The following is a 20,973-nucleotide window of genomic DNA, read 5'->3' as shown; positions in this document are numbered from 1 at the left end:
TGCGCTTTGTGATGCATGATGGTTCTTTTTTAGTACCCAGCTCTAGTTGGTTGGTCACAATCGTTGAATTTAAATAAGGTGACCAGGGCTGAGTATCCTTGAGGAGAGCGGACGAGCGCACGAACAGACTTTGGTTCTCTAAGTGTCAGTAAGGTGAATACAATTAGGCTCTTACAGAAATGGTACCTTGGTACATTTGCGTGGAGGACAGTGTGGACAATATATTTATCTGTTAACACTTATGGCAAAGTGCCAAATAATATCTTAGTATCATAAAGAAAAAAGACAGACTTGCATTTCTGTAGCGCCTTTCACGACCACCAGACATCCCAAAGCGCTTTATATCCAATGAAGTACTTTTAGGAGTGTAGTCACTGTTGTAATGTAGGAAACGTGGCAGCCAATCTACGCACAGCAAGCTCCCACAAACAGCAATGTGATAATGACCAGATAATCTGTTTTTGTGATGTTGGTTGAGGGATAAATATTGTCCAGAACACCGGGGGTAATTCCCCAGCTCTTTTTCGAATAGTGCCATGGGATCTTTTACATCCACCTGAGAGAGCAGACAGGGCCTCAGTTTCACGTCTCATTCGAAAGCCGGCACCTCCGACAGTGCAGCACTCCCTCAGCACTGTCGGAGGTGCCGTTTTTCGGATGAGACGATAAACCGAGGCCCCATCTGCCCTCAGTACTACACTGGAGTGCCAGCCTCAAAGTGTCTGGAATATAAGGTTACAGAAATACACCTGCCTGGAGGATCTTTGCCTGAGTTAGTTGGTCTCAGTTAGAGTGGCAGTGGTGGGGGAGGAGCTGGGGGGTGCTATATGTGGCCTCAGTACTTTGGGCTAGGGAGGAGAAAATTCAGCGAGGGTCCTTGGCCGCTATCCAGCGAAACCTGCTGGATAGAGTGGACTTTGATGGAAGTCAAAATCGGGAGAGATGTAAAACAGGCCATCGCCCATTTTACACACAAAGCCGGGATCGACGCCAGTGTGCATGGTGGGCACTGGGTGAGAACAGGATCGAGCTTGCCTCTAATGCCCTCCACAGGCAAATAGTCCAACTGATACTAATTGCCTGGTTCACGCATGAAGAATGGTCACTTGTGCGAGGTGCTCGATAGCTGCCGGTGCCCATGGAATTGTATCCCAGCATAAGTAAGCCTTTCGGACAGGAGGGGAGAAAAGGGCACCTTATTATAGAAACATATGCCCATCCACCATGCGAGTCTTGTTAGATTTAGACTGGCCATCTACCTGTGACCATACTGTAATGTGTGACTGCTGTGGGAATATGAACCTTGGGGAAGCCCCTATCAGTGCCAGTGCTGGTACACACATTAGGCCTCTGCCCTTTCCTGCTGGGCCATGCGCAGAAAGCAAGGCCGAGACTTCAGTTGCTTTATCGATCATTGAACGTGATGCCTGCCACAGGGCTGCTGTCGCAGTGTCATCTACAAGCGAGATCAAAGAAATACCAGGACAATCCTGAGAAAGCTTAAGGGGGGGGGGAGGAATGATAAAAGTGAGATAAAATATAGAAAAAAGAAATAAATGCGAGAAAGTAAAACGAAATCTCCTAAAGTGAAGAACATAAGAATTAGGAGCAGGAGTCGGCCATTCGGCCCCTCGAGCCCGCTCCGCCATTGAATAAGATCATGGCTGATCTTCGACCTCAACTCCACTTTCCCGCCCGATCCTCATATCCCTTGATTCCCTTTGAGCTGAAAGAAAGCAATGAAGAGGAAAGTTAAAGATGAAAGTTCTTCCCTGACATTTCTTTGGCCGCCATTGTGGACCTTTTTGCCTGCTTGTTGGTGATGTCTACAATAAGTACAACCCCGGTCATCCTAATTAGCTTTTCCCAGTTTTTGAATTTCCAATTGAAAGTACAGGTTGAACCAACCTCATCCAGAACCATTCCCGGCCACCGGGTGGCGCACGCGTAGAGCTCCGACATGAACAAATTGAAGTCCTTCCTCGCTGCCGACTCCAGCAATCGCTGACCTGACGACATGACCCACCCCCCCTCTCCCCCATGATCGTTCTGCTGCACTCCCAGCCCAAAGCCAGCCAGCCCCGATATCCCCTTGCTCAGTACCTTGTACCATCCAATTTAACGTGACCATCCCTCGTCCGGAAAAATCCCTTATCCAGAACAGGCCAGGTCCTGAGGGTTCCAGATAAGGGAGGCTCAACCTGTATATTACAAAAAACGGAAAGGAAATAGTTTAGTTAATCGTATTAGGCACTCCCTCGTATCAAGGATGACTTGCTTCCACACCAAAAAGGGATGAATTCACAGGTGTTTCAATGAGGGACCTGACATTCTAGGTCCCGAACTACATATTGAAGGGTGGAAGAGCCACCACACGGGCTTGACAGAGCTAGGTCTTGGTCCAGTGGCAAGGGTTAACCAAGACGACTGGAGACCAAGCTCTGCTGTATGGACCTAGTGCACACACATGCTCCTACTATCCATAGATCGCAGTGTGGGCTGCCCCTGGACCCTCGCCTCTCCTGGGCCCCGAACCCTCGCCTCTCCTGGGCCCCGATCTCTCGCCGCTCCTGGGCCCCGATTTTTCACTGCTCCTCCGCCCCGATCTCTCACCGCTCCTGGGCCCCGATCTCTCACCGCTCCTCCACCCCGATCAAAAACGGAGCAGTCAGCAATGGGGCATTAATTAGTCTCCTCTTATCTTGGAGACATCAAATATCAACACATTGTTATTTGAAATATCAGAATATTAAACTCCAGCCTAGTTGAAGGGTTATTAACATCAGCAGAAACAAACGGCAACTAACAGAATGAACACGATTCAGTCGCGATGTGAATAACAGCAGAATCCAACCCCTGCCGTCACTTGTGAACTTTAGTTAATGAAGTTTAATTGAAAGCACCTGACATTGTCATTTAATGTCACTGTTGTAAAGTATTGGTGTGGGGTTCAACGGGAGCAGCGTGCTATCAACACTGTCTTTCTAATATCTTTGACAGAAAGATTACTTTGTAACGCCTGACCAGCTCTGGATTCCACTGCGCTGGATTGCACCTGAGCTCATTGACGATGTACATGGGAACCTGCTGGTGGTGGATCAGACCAAGATTAGTAATATCTGGTGAGCAAGTGGTGAGAATGACAGCGTCAGTATCTTAGTCATCAGCGAGCAGGACGTAGAAATGGAAATCATTTTGGTGCATTTATTTTTGGTATTTATTTTTGAAGAATTTTGGTCCCCCCCCCCCACCCCAAGATGAAGAAATGTCTCAAAGATTCCTTGAATTCTTGTCCGAGTTCCTCAGAAGGGATTCTGAGAACAGTTGTAGAAGCCTCCCGTGAAGTTGTGAAAGAACTCGATGAGTGTGCGACTGAGGTGCCGGGGGGGAGCCAGGAGACCCAGGTCCCAGCCCCGCACAATGCAGTAAGGAGAACTCAAACAGGAACTTACCATTTTCCCACCAACGCTGCTTTTAAGCTGCGTGGCCGGGCAGCACTCCAAGGGTCCCGTGAAGCCGGTTGAGCCGGCTTTTAAATTGGGGGGGGGGGATAAAAACCCGTGCGTGCGCGGACATTTGAATGGGCCGCGCGGCACAAAAATAATTCCGGGGAACGTTCTTGACAACTCGTCAGTCGGCACTCTTAAGTCAGTGATACAATCAGGTGCCGAGCAAAACTCCCTGTAATTGTAGTTGGAATAATAATGCATCACTGCAGCGTTTCGTGCCCCCACCACAACCATTCTTGTGTCTTCTCTCGGTGTGACTGCCTGTTTGCTGCCACCTTGTTGGCAGCCATTTTGTGCGTTGGACTCGCTGCCATTAACTGGCCACTCGGTTCACGCAGGCGATTGTAGCAGCGTTTGCATTCTCGGGCTATCCCAAGGCACTTCACAGCCCAACGCATTTACTTTTGAAGTGTTGTCCGCGCATTGCTCCGTTTCACCCCCGCCCCCCCCCGGCGATAACCGTGTCTACCAAACATCTGATCTCAAAACTGAGACCGGCTGATCTTATTTTTGGTTGCTGGGTAAGAGTGTGATGGGATGTAGATAAGCGGAGCTGAGGTTACAGATCTAATGGAATGGTGTGGGGCAGGCGCAAGGGACTGAATGGCCAACTCCCGCTCCTGTTACGTGGGCGTTGGGGAGGCCCATTGTACTCTGCAGGATGCCACAAACGGCAGTGGAACGGAGGACCAGGTTAACCTGCTGTTCGTGGTGCCGGTTGAGGGATGATTGTTAGCCGTCCACTGGAGCAGATGTCGGTTTAACACCTTGTAGCTTGGAATGCATTCTGTGACTTGTCAGGAAGCAATCAGGCTGAAAATAATGCTGAGGTAGTGCACAATAGAACACGTCTGGGTATCTCGTACATGAGGTGTAATGGTTTGAGTAAGATAAACTCTGTATTCTGCAGATCCGCTCAGAGATTCCTTTAAACCGGTGATTTGTATTTCCAAATGTACAAAATAAATTATGCAAATATTTGGAGTGTGTGATAAATTTCAACTATCTTGATGATGAGAAGAACATATCATGCAGCCTGATCTGCATGTCCATTACTGGGCCATAAATCACTATCACGGCCAAATTTCTTTTGCAATTTAATTGGCTCTGTTTGTGTAATGTTCATACCGGAGTCCTAGAGAGCAGGTAGTCATTGTGAACCAACTCATTTATTTATGAAGTATCAAACTTTAGCTTCAACGATTTATATATTTTTTACTCTCTATGATCGATAATGAGAGTCGTATTTTCAGCATGTTACCAAAGAAAAGTTCAAACATCACCTTTCAGCAATCAAATATTAATTAGTGCTTGTGATTTGATACTAAACTCACAGCCGCCCCATAAATCTGGTGCCGCAAGGGAATGGATGCACAATGGGTTCGAAGATAAATAGGTTGCCTGCCCTTTCTCTGGATGCTTTTACAATTCGCACTTCTGCAGTTTGTGTCCCGTGCAGATGATGTTCAAGCCCGGCCTCCTATGTTTACATTGCTAAAAAAAACAACTCCCTCGTCCCGACAGCAACATGGTAAACCAATGCATCGGTCATTGTTATCACTGCCAAAGCCCTATTGACGGGGGGCGATTTCATTCAAAGCTGCCATGAAGATGATTTGTTTGGAAATGAAAATGGCACACTGTACTTCTTACGTACTTGGATGAACGCAGGTTGATGGCGCAGAATCGGAGAGGCAACAACTTGCATTTATATAGCGCCTTTAACGTAGGGAAACGGCCCAAGGTGCTTCACAGGAGTATTACGAGAATAAAATTTGACACTGACCCACATAAGTAAAAATTAGCACAAGTGACCAAAAGCTGGGTCAAAGAGCTATGTTTTAAGGAGCGTCTTGAAGGAGGAAAGAGAGGTAAGAGAGGCGGAGAGTTTTAGGCAGGGAGTTCCAGAGCTTAGGGCCTAGGCAACAGAAGGCACGGCCACCAAAGGCTGAGCGATTACAATCAGGGATGCTCAGCAGGGCAGAATTAGAGAAGCGCAGACATCTCTAGGGGTTGTGAGGCTGGAGGAGATTACAGAGATAGGGAGGAGCGAGGCCACGGAGGGATTTGAAAATAAGGATGAGAATTTTGAAATCCAGGCGTTGCTTAACAGGGAGCCAGTGTAGGTCAGCGAGCACAGGGGTGATGGGTGAGCGGGGCATGGTGCGAGTTAGGACACAGGCAGTATCCAGTCCGTGATGTCGGCAATGGGCACAAAAGAAAAAATGTTCTATTCACCTCGAGAAGCACGAGTTTGCCTTTAAAAATGGAAGTTGAAGGTTGGGGAGTTGGGGAAGAAATGAAAACAAGAGTGAATCTTTTATTTCTTGAGCTTAGCTAATTGGCTCCAACAGTCGGGTCTGACTCTCAAACTGGGGAGACAAATTTGGATCCAAGCTTTACTGGGCATTTGACGTGTGCTGTCGCTGGTGGATTGGGTTTCCTGGTTGTGAGCTGGGCCACTGCATGGTAATCCTGGTGGAGTCCTTTATCTCCAAAGGAAAGAGACCATTACAGGGGCCCTGTCCATGTCCATAGCTACTCTCAGCTGACGGGCATAATAAATCGGAGCAGGAGTGGGCACCTCGAGCCTGCTCCGCCTACAGGGCTGCAGTGACAACATTATGGAAAAGTCTCTTAACATTGGTAATCTTGCACCCAATGATAAGGCAGTGCCTGTGATAAGTGGCTAAAGAACATAGCGATTATGTGAGAGAGACATTGCAAACATCAGGAGAGAAAGAGAACCAACAACTTGTATTTATATAGCGCCTTTAACGTAGTGAAACGTCCCGAGGTGCTTCACGGGAATATTACGAGGTACAAATTTGACATTGAGCCACAGAAATAGAAATTAGCGCAGGTAACCAAAAGCTTGATCAAAGAAGTAGGTTTTAAGCAGCGTCTTGAAGGAGGAAGGAGAAACGCAGAGGTTTAGGCAGGGAGTTCCAGAGCTTGGGGCCCAGGCAACGGAAGGCACGGCCACCAATGGTTGAGCGATTATCATCAGGGATGCTCAAGAAACCTAAAGCAGGAATACGTATGCAGCAAGCAGGGACAGATTGAGAATATTAAGACTGGAGATGCTGTTTCGAGAATAGCTTAGCAAATAAAGAGCTTTCCTGTATTAGTTTAATTATAGTTACAGTGCAATTCCTGTCCCTTGCGTACCACGTGCACACACACAAAGACACCTCGACACAGCTGGTGTGCTGTGAATGAATCTGTAAAAGGACAATGATTAAATATTAAAAAAACAAGGGACGGATTCTCTGTAAACACTGTATTGTGTTTCATATCCTGCCGCCCAAAACTAAATGCCAAGGCAGCAGTCTGAGCACAGTGAAGGCTAGTACGTAGAGAGCATCAGTTGGGCCCTTACCTCTTACACAGTTACATAGAAACATTTTGCTGGTGATTTGAGAGCGTTAATTGCCTGGCCACTACTGCGGTGATTAGGCCTGTGTTGTTGCCAAGCAACCTTCCAACCTTTCCTCCTTTTTTGGGGCACAGTTGTCTCCGTGTATTAACTTGTGCTTCAGTCCGTTCCGTGATTTTATTTAGAGATAAAATGAACGCACTTTCGAAGTATATTTAAGTCACCGAGTGATAGTCTTGGGTCCGGCGCATGGACTAACTGCACCGTGCGATGTTCCGCAGACCAGGAAGGGTTCAGATCCCACCTGTTCCATGTCGCAGTACTTGCTGGAGCAGTGAGGACAACGCAGTTGGCCTCGAATATAAAAGCGAGCCCAGTTATCAGACAGGTACTACCAGCCGTGTTGCCATAGAGCAGCATAAGAACATAAAAAATAGGAGCAGGAGTCGGCCATTTGGCCCCTCGAGCCTGCTCCGCCATTTAATAAGGTCATGGCTGATCTGATCATGGACTCAGCTCCACTTCCCTGCCCGCTCCCCATAACCCTTTATTCCCTTATCGCTCAAAAGTCTGTCTTTCTCTGCCGTAAATATATTCAATGACCCAGCCTCCACAGCTCTCTGGGGCAGAGAATTCCACAGATTTACAACCCTTAGAGAAGAAATTTCTCCTCGTCTCAGTTTTAAATGGGCAGCCCCTTATTCTGAGACTATGCCCTCGAGTTTTAGTTTCCCCGAGGAGTGGAAATATCCTCTCTGCATGAGATACCACCCTCAAGAGAGGGGGTGAGAAAACTCGAGAGAAGAAAATGATGGACAAGTGCAGCTTTAAGTTGCAAGGGTGGGGGTGGGGGGGGAGTGGGACTGGCTGAAGTGCTCTTTCAGAGAGCCGGCACGGGCTCGACGGGCCGAATGGCCTCCTTCCGTGCTGTAACTATTCTATGGGCCCAATTTTCCCCAATCCCTTGTTTCAGCACACTTACCTTAAATGCGCCGACTTTGCACACTGGAGACGGCGCCGATAAAAAGTGGCCCCATCCTGCCCGCTCTGCCGAGTCTCCGGTGTCCCAGCGTGGCGTAGATAGTGAAGTGGGAGGCGGAGCAACAGCCCAGCGCAGACAACATTGTCGGCAGCTGCGCACATGCGCAGTGGAGTCTGCGCGCATGCGCAGTGGAGTCTGCGCGCATGCTCCTCACCCTCCCAGCGTGTCCTGCGGGCTGTGAGCAGGACCCAATGCTCGCAGCCCCTATCCCCGGCCGAAGGGACGCCCCGATCTTCGCCGCACCTTACCCCCGGCCGAGTGGTCTCCCGCACCGGCCAGCCGGCCCGCTGAGTTCCCGGGCCGAGGTAGGACTTCAGTTTTATTTTTTATTTATTGATCGTTGTGCTTTGTTTAGTGAGGAGAGTTTTGATTGGAGGTGGGGGGGAGGGGGGGGAGGAGGAGAGTTTTTTGCAAGGGGGGGGGGGAGAAAGAGTGTTTTGATGGGGTGGGGGGAACTTAAAAAAAAAAATTGATTCTGGCATAAAGGTAGGACTTCTATTTTTTATTTGTTATTGATTGATTGCTTATTACTTTTTGACCTTTGTTTAGTGCTTTGTAAGTCTTGGTGCTTTAAATGTACTAACCTGCACCGAATTCTTAACTCCCCACCAGGGTCTTCAGAGGTGGCCACATACGCTGGCCGAAGTCAGTTTGCAGTAAGTTTTAGCTGGCCAAAGTGGCATAAATGGCCAAAACTGGCGTAAGTGGCTAGGAACGTCCCCTTTTGAAAAAAAAAACTGAGCTAAAAAAAATCGTACCTAACCTACTTACTCTGGAGCAAATTTTGGGGGGGAAATGGCATTTTTTAACTTACGCCAGAAAAAACAACTTACTCCAAAAAAATTGATGCAAGTCATGGCCAAAATTGGGCCCAAAGATTCTAAGTTGTTTCTTCCTCCTCCCCCCCACACCCCCGCCTCGACACAATTCAACCAATTCATATTTTCAACAACCAAAAAACAGCAGTGTTTGCAAAAAGGAAGCTATAAATTTGTAACATTCTTTAAAACCTTCTATTCTTTATAGTTCCATGTATTGATTTGATCTAGAATTTACAGCACAGAACCCGGCTGTTTGACCCAAGCGGTCTGTGCCGGTGTTTATGCTCCGCACCAGTCTCCCTCCTCCGTACTTTCTCTAACCCGACCAGCATATCCTCCTAACGGATTGCCATTAACTATTTAAATCAGAGTGGAGATGCTGAGACCACCAAAGCAGTGATGAGGTGAAAGGAGACACCAAGTAACTGGTCACCACCCCTGGTTTAATGCCCACGGTTATCTGTGGCCAGGGCAAGTCATTTGTTTTTTTTTGGCCAGGTCCACCAAACATTTTCACCACCTCTGGGACTTTTTTTAATGCAAAATGGCTAGATTTCTGGCAGCTAAATGCACTGCACGTAGTAGGTGGAGAAAGAGCAGCTGGCATCGACAGCACGGCAACATGGGACCGAGTGTGGCACCAAGGAACCCCCGCAAGACCGAGGTCAGTGGAAATCAGAGGGAACGCCGTCCAGCGGCTGGAGTCATACTGGACACAAAGGCCTATGGTCGCGGTTGGTGGAGTCCGGTCATTGCAGCCCAGGACATCGCTGCAGGAGTTCCTCAGGCAAGAGTCCTCAGCCCAACCATCTTCAGCTGCTTCATAACATAAGAACATAAGAATTAGGAACAGGAGTGGGCCATCTAGCCCCTCGAGCCTGCTCCACCATTCAACAAGATCATGGCTGATCTGGCCGTGGACTCAGCTCCACTTACCCGCCCGCTCCCCGTAACCCTTAATTCTCTTATTGGTAAAAAATCTATCTATCTGTGACTTGAATACATTCAATGAGCTAGCCTCAACTGCTTCCTTGGGCAGAGAATTCCACAGATTCACAACCCTCTGGGAGAAGAAATTCCCTCTCAACTTGGTTTTAAATTGGCTCCCCCGTATTTTGAGGCTGTGCCCCCTAGTTCTAATCTCCCCGACCAGTGGAAACAACCTCTCTGCCTCTATCTTGTCTATCCCTTTCATTATTTTAAATGTTTCTATTTAGATCATCCCTCATCCTTCTGAACTCCAATGAGTAAAGACCCAGTCTACTCAATCTATCATCATAAGGTGACCCCCTCATCTCCGGAATCAGCAGAGTGAATCGTCTCTGTACCCCCTCCAAAGCTAGTATATCCTTAAGTAAGATGACCAAAACTGCACGCAGTACTCCAGATGCGGCCTCACCAATACCCTGTACAGTTGCAGCAGGACCTCCCTGCTTTTGTACTCCATCCCTCTCGCAATGAAGGCCAACATTCCATTCGCCTTCCTGATTGCCTGCTGCACCTGCAAACTAACTTTTTGGGATTCATGCACAAGGAGCGGTCGAGGGGGTCGTTCAACCTGACGGCCTGCCTCTCTTCCGCTCTTACATCCGGTCCAGGGTGTCCTTGGAGATGGAGCACGCGGTGTCCACCGGTACGCTCACGGCCTTCCGCGAGAGGTGGGCACCGGAGGGACTGGAGTGCATCATCACGCCCGGCAACCAAATTTTAATTTGATTTTACGTTTTAAAGTTTAATTTGTTTTCACTGCCGGTGCTTTTAGTGTCCCCTTCCCCTTTTATAGGGGGCACTGGAAAAATTTGATTTTAGCGCCCCAAAAAAACCACAAAAAAAAGAAAAAAAAAAGGGGGCCTTGAAAATGTCTGCTGTGTCACCCAGGCGGGTGGCATGGTTTTAATGTTTATGTTTATTTTCAGGTAAACTCAAAAGAGTTTCATGCACAAGGACCCCCAGGTCCCTCTGCACCGCAGCATGTTGTAATTTCTCCCCATTCAAATAATATTCCCTTTTACTGTTTTTTTTTCCAAGGTGGATGACCTTATACTTTCCGACATTGTATTCCATCTGCCAAACCTTAACCCATTCGTTTAATCTATCTAAATCTCTTTGCAGCCTCTGTGTGTCCTCTACACAACCCGCTTTCCCACTAATCTTTGTGTCATCTGCAAATTTTGTTACACTACACTCTGTCCCCTCTTCCAGGTCATCTATGTATATTGTAAACAGTTGTGGTCCCAGCACCGATCCCTGTGGCACACCACTAACCATCGATTTCCAACCCGAAAAGGACCCATTTATCCCGACTCTCTGCTTTCTGTTCGCCAGCCAATTCTCTATCCATGCTAATACATTTCCTCTGACTCCGCGTACCTTTATCTTCTGCAGTAACCTTTTGTGTGGCACCTTATCGAATGCCTTTTGGAAATCTAAATACACCACATCCATTGGTACACCTCTATCCACCATGCTCATTATATCCTCAAAGAATTCCAGTAAATTAGTTAAACATGATTTCCCCTTCATGAATCCATGTTGCGTCTGCTTGATTGCACTATTCCTATCTAGATGTCCCGCTATTTCTTCCTTAATGATAGCTTCAAGCATTCCCCACTACAGATGTTAAACTAACTGGCCTATAGTTACCTGCCTTTTGTCTGCCCCCTTTTTTAAACAGAGACATTACATTAGCTGCTTTCCAATCCGCTGGTACCTCCCCATGGTAACTTCCGCCATCTCTTTTAATACCCTGGGATGCATTTCATCAGGACCAGGGGACTTGTCTACCTTGAGTCCCATTTGCCTGTCCAGCACTACCCCCCTAGTGATAGTGATTGTCTCGATGTCCTCCCTTCCCACATTCCTGTGACCAGCAATTTTTGGCATGGTTTTTGTGTCTTCCACTGTGAAGACCGAAGCAAAATAATTATTTAAGGTCTCAGCCATTTCCACATTTCCCATTATTAAATCCCCCTTCTCATCTTCTAAGGGACCAACATTTACTTTAGTCACTCTTTTCCGTTTTATATATCGGTAAAAGCTTTTACTATCTGTTTTTATGTTTTGCGCAAGTTTACTTTCGTAATCTATCTTTCCTTTCTTTATTGCTTTCTTAGTCATTCTTTGCTGTCGTTTAAAATTTTACCAATGTTCTATTTTCCCACTAACCTTGGCCACCTTATACGCATTGGTTTTTAATTTGATACTCTCCTTTATTTCCTTGGTTATCCACGGCTGGTTATACCTTCTCTTACCGCCCTTCTTTTACACTGGAATATATTTTTGTTGAGCACTATGAAAGAGCTCCTTAAAAGTCCTCCACTGTTCCTCAATTGTGCCACCGTTTAGTCTGTGTTCCCAGTCTACTTTAGCCAACTCTGCCCTCATCCCACTGTAGTCCCCTTTGTTTAAGCATAGTATGCTCGTTTGAGATACTACTTCCTCGCCCTCAATCTGTATTACAAATTCAACCATACTGTGATCACTCATTCCGAGAGGATCTTTTACTAGGAGATCGTTTATTATTCCTGTCTCATTACACAGGACCAGATCTAAGATCTGTAACATAGTGTTCTCAGAAACAATCCCGTATGCATTCTATGAATTCCTCCTCAAGGCTACCCCGTGCGATTTGATTTGACCAATCGATATGTAGATTAAAATCCCCCATGATTACTGCCGTTTCTTTCTCACATGCCTCCATTATTCCCTTGATAATTGCCTGCCCCACCGTGAAGTTATTATTTGGGGGCCTATAAACTACGCCCACCAGTGACTTTTTCCCCTTACTATCTCTAATCTCCACCCACAATGATTCAACATTTTGTTCATTAGAGTCAATATTGTCTCTCACAACTGCCCTGATATCTTCCTTTATTAACAGAGCTACCCCACCTCCTTCCCCTTCTTGTCTATCTTTCCGAATTGTCAGATACACCTGTATGTTTAATTGCCAGTCTTGGCCACCCTGCAACCATGTTTCTGTAATGGCCACCAAATCATACCCATTTAGAAACATAGAAAATAGGTGCAGGAGTAGGCCACTCGGCCCTTCTAGCCTGCACCGCCATTCAATGAGTTCATGGCTGAACATGCAACTTCAGTACCCCATTCCTACTTTCTTGCCATACCCCTTGATCCCCCTAGTAGTAAGGACTACATCTAACGCCTTTTTGAATATATTTAGTGAATTGGCCTCAACAACTTTCTGTGGTAGAGAATTCCATAGGTTCACCACTCTCTGGGTGAAGAAGTTTCTCCTCATCTCGGTCCTAAATGGCTTACCCCTTATCCTTACACTGTGACCCCTGGTTCTGGACTTCCCCAACATTGTGAACATTCTTCCTGCATCTAACCTGTCTAAACCCATCAGAATTTTAAACGTTTCTATAAGGTCCCCTCTCATTCTTCTGAACTCTAGTGAATACAAGCCCAGTTGATTTAGTCTTTCTTGATAGGTCAGTCCCGCCATCCCGTAAATCAGTCTGGTGAACCTTCGCTGCACTCCCTCAATAACAAGAATGTCCTTCCTCAGGTTAGGAGACCAAAACTGTACACAATACTCCAGGTGTGACCTCACCAAGGCCCTGTACAACTGTAGTCCCTGCCCCTGTACTCAAATCCCCTCGCTATGAAGGCCAACATGCCATTTGCTTTCTTAACCGCCTGCTGTACCTGCATGCCAACCTTCAATGACTGATGTACCATGACACCCAGATCTCGTTGCACCTCCCTTTTTCCTAATCTGTCACCATTCAGATAATAGCCTGTCTCTCTGTTTTTACCACCAAAGTGGACAACCTCACATTCATCCACATTATACTTCATCTGCCATGCATTTGCCCACTCACCTAACCTATCCAAGTCGTTCTGCAGCCTCATAGCATCCTCCTCGCAGCTCACACTGCCACCTAACTTAGTGTCATCTGCAAATTTGGAGATACTACATTTAATCCCCTCGTCTAAATCATTAATATACAATGTAAACAGCTGGGGCCCCAGTACAGAACCTTGCGGTACCCCACTACTCACCGTCTGCCATTCTGAAAAGTACCCATTTACTCCTACTCTTTGCTTCCTGTCGGACAACCATTTCTCAATCCACGTCAGCACACTACCCCCAATCCCATGTGCTTTAACTTTGCACATTAATCTCTTGTGTGGGACCTTGTCGAAAGCCTTCTGAAAGTCCAATATACCACATCAAATGGTTCTCCCTTGTCCACTCTACTGGAAACATCCTCAAAAAATTCCAGAAGATTTGTCAAGCATGATTTCCCTTTCACAAATCCATGCTGACTTGGACCTATCATGTCACCTCTTTCCAAATGCGCTGCTATGACATCCTTAATAATTGATTCCATCATCTTACCCACTACTGATGTCAGGCTGACCGGTCTATAATTCCCTGTTTTCTCTCTCCCTCCTTTTTTAAAAAGTGGGGTTACATTGGCTATCCTCCACTCGATAGGAACTGATCCAGAGTCAATGGAATGTTGGAAAATGACTGTCAATGCATCCGCTATTTCCAAGGCCACCTCCTTAAGTACTCTGGGATGCAGTCCATCAGGCCCTGGAGATTTATCGGCCTTCAATCCCATCAATTTCCCCAACACAATTTCCCGACTAATAAGGATTTCCCTCAGTTCCTCCTCCTTACTAGACCCTCTGACCCTTATATCCGGAATGTTGTTAGTGTCCTCCTTAGTGAATACTGAACCAAAGTACTTGTTCAATTGGTCCGCCATTTCTTTGTTCCCCGTTATGACTTCCCCTGATTCTGACTGCAGGGGACCTACATTTGTCTTTACTAACCTTTTTCTCTTTACATACCTATAGAAACTTTTGCAATCCGTCTTAATGTTCCCTGCAAGCTTCTTCTCGTACTCCATTTTCCCTGTCCTAATCAAACCCTTTGTCCTCCTCTGCTGAGTTCTAAATTTCTCCCAGTCTCCGTGTTCGCTGCTATTTTTGGCCAATTTGTATGCCACTTCCTTGACTTTAATACTATCCCTGATTTCCCTTGATAGCCACGGTTGAGCCACCTTCCCTTTTTTATTTTTACGCCAGACAGGAATGTACAATTGTTGTAGTTCATCCATGCGGTCTCTAAATGTCTGCCATTGCCCATCCACAGTCAACCCCTCAAGTATCATTCGCCAATCAATCCTAGCCAATTCACGCCTCATACCTTCAAAGTTACCCTTCTTTAAGTTCTGGACCATGGTCTCTGAATTAACTGTTTCATTCTCCATCCTAATGCAGAATTCCACCATATTATGGTCACTCTTCCCCAAGGGGCCTCGCACAACGAGATTGCTAATTAATCCTCTCTCATTACACAACACCCAGTCTAAGATGGCCTCTCCCCTAGTTGGTTCCTCGACATATTGGTCGAGAAAACCATCCCTTATGCACTCCAGGAAATCCTCCTCCACCGTATTGCTTCCAGTTTGGTTAGCCCAATCAATGTGCATATTAAAGTCACCCATTATAACTGCTGCACCCTTATTGCATGCACCCATAATTTCTTGTTTGATGCCCTCCCCAACATCACTACTACTGTTTGGAGGTCTGTACACAACTCCCACTAACGTTTTTTGCCCTTTGGTGTTCTGCAGCTCTACCCATATAGATTCCACATCATTCAAGCCAATGTCATTCCTAACTATTGTATTAATCTCCTCTTTAACCAGCAATGCTACCCCACCTCCTTTTCCTTTTATTCTATCCTTCCTGAATGTTGAATACCCCTGGATGTTGAGTTCCCAGCCCTGATCATCCTAGAGCCACGTCTCCATAATCCCAATCACATCATATTTGTTAACATCTATTTGCACAGTTAATTCATCCACCTTATTACGGATACTCCTTGCATTAAGACACAAAGCCTTCAGGCTTGTTTTTTTAATACCCTTTGTCCTTTTAGAATTTTGTTGTACAAGTGGCCCTTTTTGTTCTTTGTCTTGCGTTTCTCTGCCCTCCACTTTTTCTCATCTCCTTTCTGTTTTTTGCTTTTGTCTCCTTTTTGTTTCCCTCTGTCTCCCTCCATTGGTTCCCATTCCCCTGCCATATTAGTTTAACTCCTCCCCAACAGCACTAGCAAACACTTCCCCTAGGACATTGGTTCCGGTCCTGCCCAGGTGCAGACCGTCCGGTTTGTACTGGTCCCACCTCCCCCAGAACCGGTTCCAATGCCCCAGGAATTTGAATCCCTCCCTGCTGCACCACTGCTCAAGTCACGTATTCATCTGCGCTATCCTGCGATTCCTACTCTGACTAGCACGTGGCACTGGTAGCAATCCCGAGATTACTACTTTTGAGGTCCTACTTTTTAATTTAGCTCCTAGCTCCTTAAATTCGTTTCGTAGGACCTCATCCCTTGTTTTACCTATGTCGTTGGTACCAATGTGCACCACTACAACTGGCTGTTCTCCCTCCCTTTTTAGAATGTCCTGCACCCGCTCCGAGACATCCTTGACCTTTGCACCAGGGAGGCAACATACTATCCTGGAGTCTCGGTTGCGGCCGCAGAAATGCCTATCTATTCCCCTAACAATTGAATCCCCTATCACTATCGCTCTCCCACTCTTTTTCCTGCCCTCCTGTGCAACAGAGCCAGCCACGGTGCCATGAACTTGGCTGCTGCTGCCCTCCCCTGATGAGTCATCTCCCTCAACAGTACTCAAAGCAGTGTATCTGTTTTGCAGGGGGATGACCACAGGGAACCCTTGCACTACCTTCCTTGCACTGCTCTTCCTGCTGGAATCCATTCCCTATCTGGCTGTGAACCCTTCTCTTGTGGTATGACCAACTCGTTACAAGTGCTACTCACGTCATTCTCAGCATCGTGGATGCTCCAGAGTGAATCCACCCTCAGCTCCAACTCCGCAACGCGGACCGTCAGGAGCTGGAGGTGGATGCACTTCCCGCACATGTAGTCGTCAGGGACACTGGAGTCGCCCTGAGTTCCCACATGGTACAGGAGGAGCATAACACGCGACCGAGCTCTTCTGCCATGACTTAATGATTTGTGCCGTCAACTCATTTACTTTATTTTGAATGCTGCGTGCGCTTAGGTAGAGTGTTTTAATACTAGTTTTTAAACCATGATTTTTAGTTTTGACCCCTCCTGCAGCCCCTTTATATTCATACATATTGTCCCTTCCTATCACCTTGTGGTTTACACTTACCCCAGTGCTACTCTGCTCTGTTGCCTCCTGCCTTTTGCATTCTTTCTTGGGGTCCTGTTCATCTGAGCTCTCACCCACTCTAACTAGCTCAGAGCCCTCTCCTGTGTTCCGACCTGCCCTTTGTCATGAGGCCAGGAGTGGAACTGTTTGCCAGCGATTCCACAGCGTTCAGCTCCATTCACCGCTTCTCCGATAATGAAGCCAGCCATGCCAGCCTACAGCAGGACCTGGATAACATCCAGACTTGGGCTGACAAGTGGCAGGTAACACTTATACCACACAATGCCAGGCAACGACCATCTCAAAAAGGAGAGAGCCCAGTCGTCTCCCCATGGCTACCAACAGAATCACCAAGACCCCCACCATCACCAACATCTTTGAGGGGTCTCGACTGACCAGAAGTTGAACTGGACCAGCCATAGCAACACCATGACTACAGGAGTAGGGCAGAGACTGGGTGCACTTGTGAATTGTTACCGTTCCTGACCCCGTCAAAGCCTGTCCACCATCTGCAAAGTTGCGGTCAGGGCGTGATGGAATACTTACCACTCACCTGGACGAGTGCAGCCACAGCAACACTCGTGAAGCTCAACACAATCCAGGACAGAGCAGCTTATTAGATAGATGCCTCTGTCGCTAGATTCAATATCCAGCCCTTCCAGCACCAGTGTACTGGGGCTGCGGTATGTATTATCTACAAGAGGCACTGCAGCAACTCACCAAGGTTACTGGGACATCACTTCCCTCCCTTGTGCACTGTACCACTGAGAAGGACAAGAGCAGCATCGTCATCATCATCATAGGCTGTCCCTCGAAATCGAGGAAGACTTGCTTCCACTCTAAAAGTGAGTTCCCAGGTGACTGAACAGTCCAATGCGGGAATTACCGTCTCTGTCACAGGTGGAACAGACAGTGGTTGAAGGAAAGGGTGGGTGGGACTGGTTTGCCGCACGCTCCTTCCGCTGTCTGCGCTTGATCTCTGCATGCTCTCGGCGACGAGACTCGAGGTGCTCAGCGCCCTCCCGGATCCACTTCCTCCACTTAGGGCGGTCTTTGGCCAGGGACTCCCAGATGTCGGTGGGGCTGTTGCACTTTATCAAAGAGGCTCTCAGGATGTCCTTTGAAACGTTTCCTCTGCCCACCTGGGGCTCGCTTGCCGTGTCGGAGTTCCGAGTAGAGCGCTCGCTTTGGGAGTCTCGTGTCGGGCCTGCGGACAATGTGGCCCTGCCCAGCGGACCACTCAGGGGAGCGCCATCACCACTAAGTTCCCCTCCAAGCCACGCTCCTTCCCGATTTGGACGTTGTCGGCGCTCCTTCATAGTCACTGGGTCAATACCCGGGAATTCCCGACCCCGAGCGCCATCACAGGAGTACCGTCGCCACAATCGCTGCAGCAGCTCTCGAAGAAGGTGGCCCACCAACACCATTGCAGGGTAACCCGGAATGGCCAATCAATGCAACCCTGCTGCCATTGCCTACAGCCCGAGAGCAAATGTTATCAAAACTCACAGCAATAGGCCTGGGAAGTTGTGCTATCGCAAATCATTTGTTCGAATTACAGCATAACCTGCTCCCTAATTCTTTCACATTGGCCCAGCATTTCAGTAAAAACCTGCAGTCAGAAGTGTCTATCACAATAAATAAATGTCCAGCAACAACAACAACTTGTATTTATATAGCGCCTTTAACACAGTGAAACGGCCCAAGGTGCTTCACAGGAGTGTTGTGAGATTTTAAAAATTTGACACCGAGCCACATAAGTAGAAATTAGGGCAGGTGACTAAAAGCTTAATCAAAGGGGTAGGTTTTAAGGAACGTCATGAAGGAGGAGAGAGAGGTAGAGAGGCGGAGAGGTTTCGGGGGGGAATTTCGGCAGCAAATAAGAATTTGTTTTGAGTTCAGAGATCTGGAACAGTAAGAAGACGTTTCTCCGGTTTTCACTGGACAGGAAGTAATTCTCTGAAGTAAGTGAGTAAGGTATGAGGCTGCAACATTTTATGGGATTGATTTTGGGGGAGGGGGAGGGGCAGTTAATGTTCCACCTCTAGCATTCAGCTGGTCAGTTATGCATTGAATAAACAGAAGGGATTAATCCCCGAGATAGTCTAGGTCAGCCCACACGTTTGAGCAAAAATGTTTTGAGGATCTGGTTGAGCTTCTGGTATCAGTCAGCTGTTTTCAAAGTGAACATTCTTCTTCTGTTTGCCTGGGGACAACTTTGGGATTTGCATGAATTGCGGTTTGTGGGGTCGCCGTTCTTTGATTCTGAATTGTTCCCCATTGGATAATTGTTTTGTTTTGTTTTAAAGGTCTTTGGGTGTAACTTTATGGGAGCTGTTTGAGTTTGGTAACCAGCCCTATCACCGGTGCTCAGATAAAGAGGTGCTTACGTATGCCATCAAAGAACAGCAGCTGAAATTGCCAAAACCCCTGCTAAACCTGCCGCTGTCTGACCGATGGTAGGTCACAGTCCTCACCGTTTGCATGGACACTTTGGTGATTCAGCATCTAACCGGTAACCGAGAGCCTTTCATCTGCTACGCAATGATGATTACTTTATAACATGGATGCAGCCTAATCTTAATTTAATACAAATTCCAGCGTGCAACCTTTACTTTTGTTAATCACTGTCACTTGCAAAAAACATCAGGTAATTAAACGCCTGCGTTAGTATTAAAAGTCCAACAGCCATGTCTTTGTGCGGTTATCATAAATCGTGATAAGCTGCGGTAAATTATAGTTCTGCTCTAACTTACATGTATTCTTAACATCCGTCTTCAAAAACGGTTGTTGTGGTGAAATAACCATTCTTGAGGTCCAAGCAAGTAAAGATGTTATTCGAGCATATGCAAGGGAGCAGGTCTCAGTTGCCTGAGGTGCCTCAATCTATTATACATGGGTTTGCAGCATATATTTATAGTTCCTGTGACTTGGTTTTGCGACAGTCATAAATCATTACCCGCACAATTCCAACAAGTATTTTACATAGAAAATTTACAGCGCAGCAGGAGGCCATTTCGGCCCATCGTGTCCGCGCCAGCCGACACACAGCCCTCGGTCGGTAGCCCTGAAGGTTACATATAAACCTCTGCAAAATGGCAGACAGGTAAAGAGCTTCCGGCCCAACCAGTCTGCCCCACACAACTGCGACACCCCATGCATCGCAACATTTTACACTCCACCCCAACCGGAGCCATGCGATCTCCTGGGAGAGGCAAAAAAAACCAGATAAAAACCCAGGCCAATTGGGGGAAAAAAATCTGGGAAAATTCCTCTCTGACCCATCCAGGCGATCAAAACTAGTTCAGGAGATCACCCTGGCCGTGTTCGATTCCCTGCAGTACTTACCATCGTATCTGCGCCAGCCAACAAGAGGTTATCCAGTCTAATCCCACTTACCAGCTCTAGGTCTGTAACCCTGCAGGTTACGGCACTTCAAGTGCCCACCTTTTAAATGTGGTGAGGGTTTCTGCCTCTACCACCCTTCCAGGCAGTGAGCTCCAGACCCCCACAACCCTCTGCGTGAAGAAGCTTCCTCTCAAATCACCTCTAAACCATCCACTTTAAAACTATGCCCCCTCGTAATTGGCTCCTCCACCAAGGGAAATAGGCCCTTGCTATCCACTATATCCAGGCCCCTCAAAATTTTATACACCTCAATGAGGTCTCCTCTCAGCCTCCTCTGTTCCAAGGAGAACAAACCCAGCCTATCTAATCTGTCCTCATAACTAAGATTCTCCACTTCAGGCAGCATCCTCGTAAATCTCCTCTGCACCCTCTCCAGTGCAATCACGTCCTTCCTATAATATGGAGACCGGAACTGCATGCAGTAATCCAGCTGTGGCCTAATCAGAGTATTATACAATTTAAGCATAACCTCCCTGCTCTTGTATTCTATGCCTCAGCCAATAAATGCAAGCATTCCGTATGCCTTCTTAACCCTATCCACCTGGCCTGCTACTTTCAGGGATCTATGGACATGCACTCCGTCCCTTTGTTCATCTATACTTCTAGTGGCCTACCATTTAATGTG

At 47.2% G+C, this 20,973-nt stretch overlaps 1 protein-coding gene across 5 annotated transcripts in view; it reads left to right on the top strand.

The window, feature by feature from the left end:
• The window catches only part of aatkb (apoptosis-associated tyrosine kinase b), a 497,277-nt gene that overhangs the window by 457,718 nt on the left and 18,586 nt on the right, over window positions 1-20,973 (top strand). For all 5 annotated transcript variants that reach the window (XM_070857818.1, XM_070857819.1, XM_070857817.1 and 2 more), the window contains 2 exons: window positions 3,001-3,122; window positions 19,250-19,399. In XM_070857818.1, coding sequence (XP_070713919.1) covers window positions 3,001-3,122; window positions 19,250-19,399 — 272 coding nt within the window. The remainder of the gene's footprint in view (window positions 1-3,000; window positions 3,123-19,249; window positions 19,400-20,973) is intronic.

Source organism: Pristiophorus japonicus, chromosome 16, assembly GCF_044704955.1.
Source record: "Pristiophorus japonicus isolate sPriJap1 chromosome 16, sPriJap1.hap1, whole genome shotgun sequence".
Lineage (NCBI taxonomy): Eukaryota > Metazoa > Chordata > Chondrichthyes > Pristiophoridae > Pristiophorus > Pristiophorus japonicus.
This window is presented reverse-complemented; position numbering and strand designations above follow the sequence as displayed.